This window comes from Galeopterus variegatus, unplaced genomic scaffold (assembly GCF_000696425.1).
Source record: "Galeopterus variegatus unplaced genomic scaffold, G_variegatus-3.0.2 Scaffold4069, whole genome shotgun sequence".
Taxonomy (NCBI): domain Eukaryota; kingdom Metazoa; phylum Chordata; class Mammalia; order Dermoptera; family Cynocephalidae; genus Galeopterus; species Galeopterus variegatus.
The window spans coordinates 59,759-61,747 of record NW_007730180.1 but is presented as its reverse complement, the minus strand read 5'-3'; the positions used below and the strand labels follow the sequence as shown (position 1 = coordinate 61,747).

The 1,989-nt window shown below is 41.1% G+C and overlaps 1 protein-coding gene across 1 annotated transcript in view; it reads right to left on the bottom strand.

The window, feature by feature from the left end:
- Positions 1-774: 774 nt before the first annotated feature.
- The window catches only part of TRIML1 (tripartite motif family-like 1), a 7,908-nt gene continuing 6,693 nt past the window's right edge, over positions 775-1,989 (bottom strand). The window contains exon 6 of the mRNA XM_008586657.1: positions 775-1,307. Within this exon, the coding sequence (XP_008584879.1) occupies positions 775-1,307 (533 nt within the window). The remainder of the gene's footprint in view (positions 1,308-1,989) is intronic.

Sequence of the window (1,989 nt, the reverse complement as noted above, 5' to 3'; positions counted from 1 at the left end):
ACTTGGCAGCCATTGCCATGATACATTTATTGAGTAGAGACTTTGCTCTGTCTTTTTTTTTTAACACATTAATAAACAGAAGGTTCCAGCTTCTTGTGGTTGTGGTAACATTTGTGATACAATGACATTCACACAAATATTTGAAGTATTCTGAACGCATAAGCCTTCCTGAGTACAAATACTCCAGGCCTCATGGGATGGCACAAAATATGACTTTTTAGAGAAGACTGAGTCCTGAGTCCTTCTCACCCACCTTGGAAAGGAGAACCCTGCACCAGCTCCCCAGAGGGATTGGTATTGCCCCTGTATGTGGAGCTCTAGCCATGAGACAGAGACACACTCAAATAGCACAGTTTTTAAGAGTCAAATAAACAAATACACTTGAAAAAAATGGTATATATTTGTAAAACTGGCCTATGACAGTGGAATACAGGATAATAATTGGAATACAGTATAATTATACAGGACGTAGTTCTATCTCTACATTTTGAGTGACTAGCACATACATGGCGTAGTCTAGATAATGAACTTGGTAAAAGACACAGGATATAATCAGCTCTCTCTTATTGGTGTTGAAGTTGATCGTCTAATTTGGCTATTTGTTGTGGGCTCAAGTTAATGGAATCTCTGGGGAGTGGGGGGACACTTTTCTTTTAGATCTTCTTACGTCAATATTGTCGATGCATCAATCATCTAAATTAACAGTCATCCATTGGTCTTAGACCTCATCCTCGGGGAGGCTCAGGGACATGTCCCTCAGACGTGGCTTTTCAGTTAGCAGATGGTAAGAGGGTCTGTGTTTGTCCCTTCATTTGGGAGGCAAGGGGAGAAGATAGGCCTGAGAGGCTCTTGGAAGGAGGCTGGAGGGAAACTGTAGATGAGGGACTCATCTGTCACATTGTAGAATGCTATATGTCCAGATTCATAGTCTAAGAAAACACCAACCTTATGCACAGGCTCTCTGACATGTTGACCTTTTAAAGGTGATGAGACCCAAAGACTATAATCATCCCCAATTTTTAAACCTATAAGTGAGAAGAGGTCCCCAGGGGATTTGGGGAGATTCCCCTTTCTGCTCACTGAGTCTTTGCAGATGCCCACTTCCCACTCGGTCTTGCTTCCCACTTCCACCTCCCAGTAGTGTCTCCCACAGATGAAGATCTGAGCACCCAACACAGTTGCAGACTGATCAAATCTCTCTGGGTTGTCAGGTAACTGCTGCCTGACTCCTCCATGTCTCACACTTTTCAGATCCTCAGACAGGACTAGGTAGGCGTTGGCTGTGGCTGGGTCCAGAGTTATCTCTGCTGCAAGAAGAGAGAAGAATGAATCCTCCTTTGGAATTCTTGAAAAACCTCTTGCATATGTGGAACTTAAATTCTTAGTATTTTGTCCTATTTTTTAAAATTTAATTTATGTGGGTATGAGGGAGGGGTGGTGGTTTTGTTGAGAACAGAATCTCTGAGCTCTCCTTTCACTGTTTCACAAAACATAAAGAGTGAACTTGAGTAAAAAAATAAAAAAGTCACGTGGAGAACAGTATTTAGCTTGCCTGACAGGGAAAGAAGAATCTCTGATCATGGAATGGAAGCTGTTGAGTTCATGAGACAGTTTCAGAACTCAGAGCTATTTATCCTACAGGGATACCCTTGCTGTCTGGATTCATTTAACCATGGTTGTTCCTGGTTCTTCCATTTGGTTGGGAGAAAAATATAGGAAATTATCATTTGCTGAACTCCTCCATATGTGCCAAGCATTTTCTATGCATTACCTCATTTAATTATTCCAAGTGTCATTAATTTTTTCCCATTTTTATAAAAAAAAGAAAAGAAAAAAAAACCCAAAAACCCTGAGGTTCATAAAGGTTAGGAAACTTCACCAAGATTACAAAGTTACTGAGTGTTTGAATAGCAATTCCTAATCGGCATTTTTCATCATGTCATGCTTAAGTGTGGCCTTATGAGAGTGGGTACAACACCCCGGGACCAT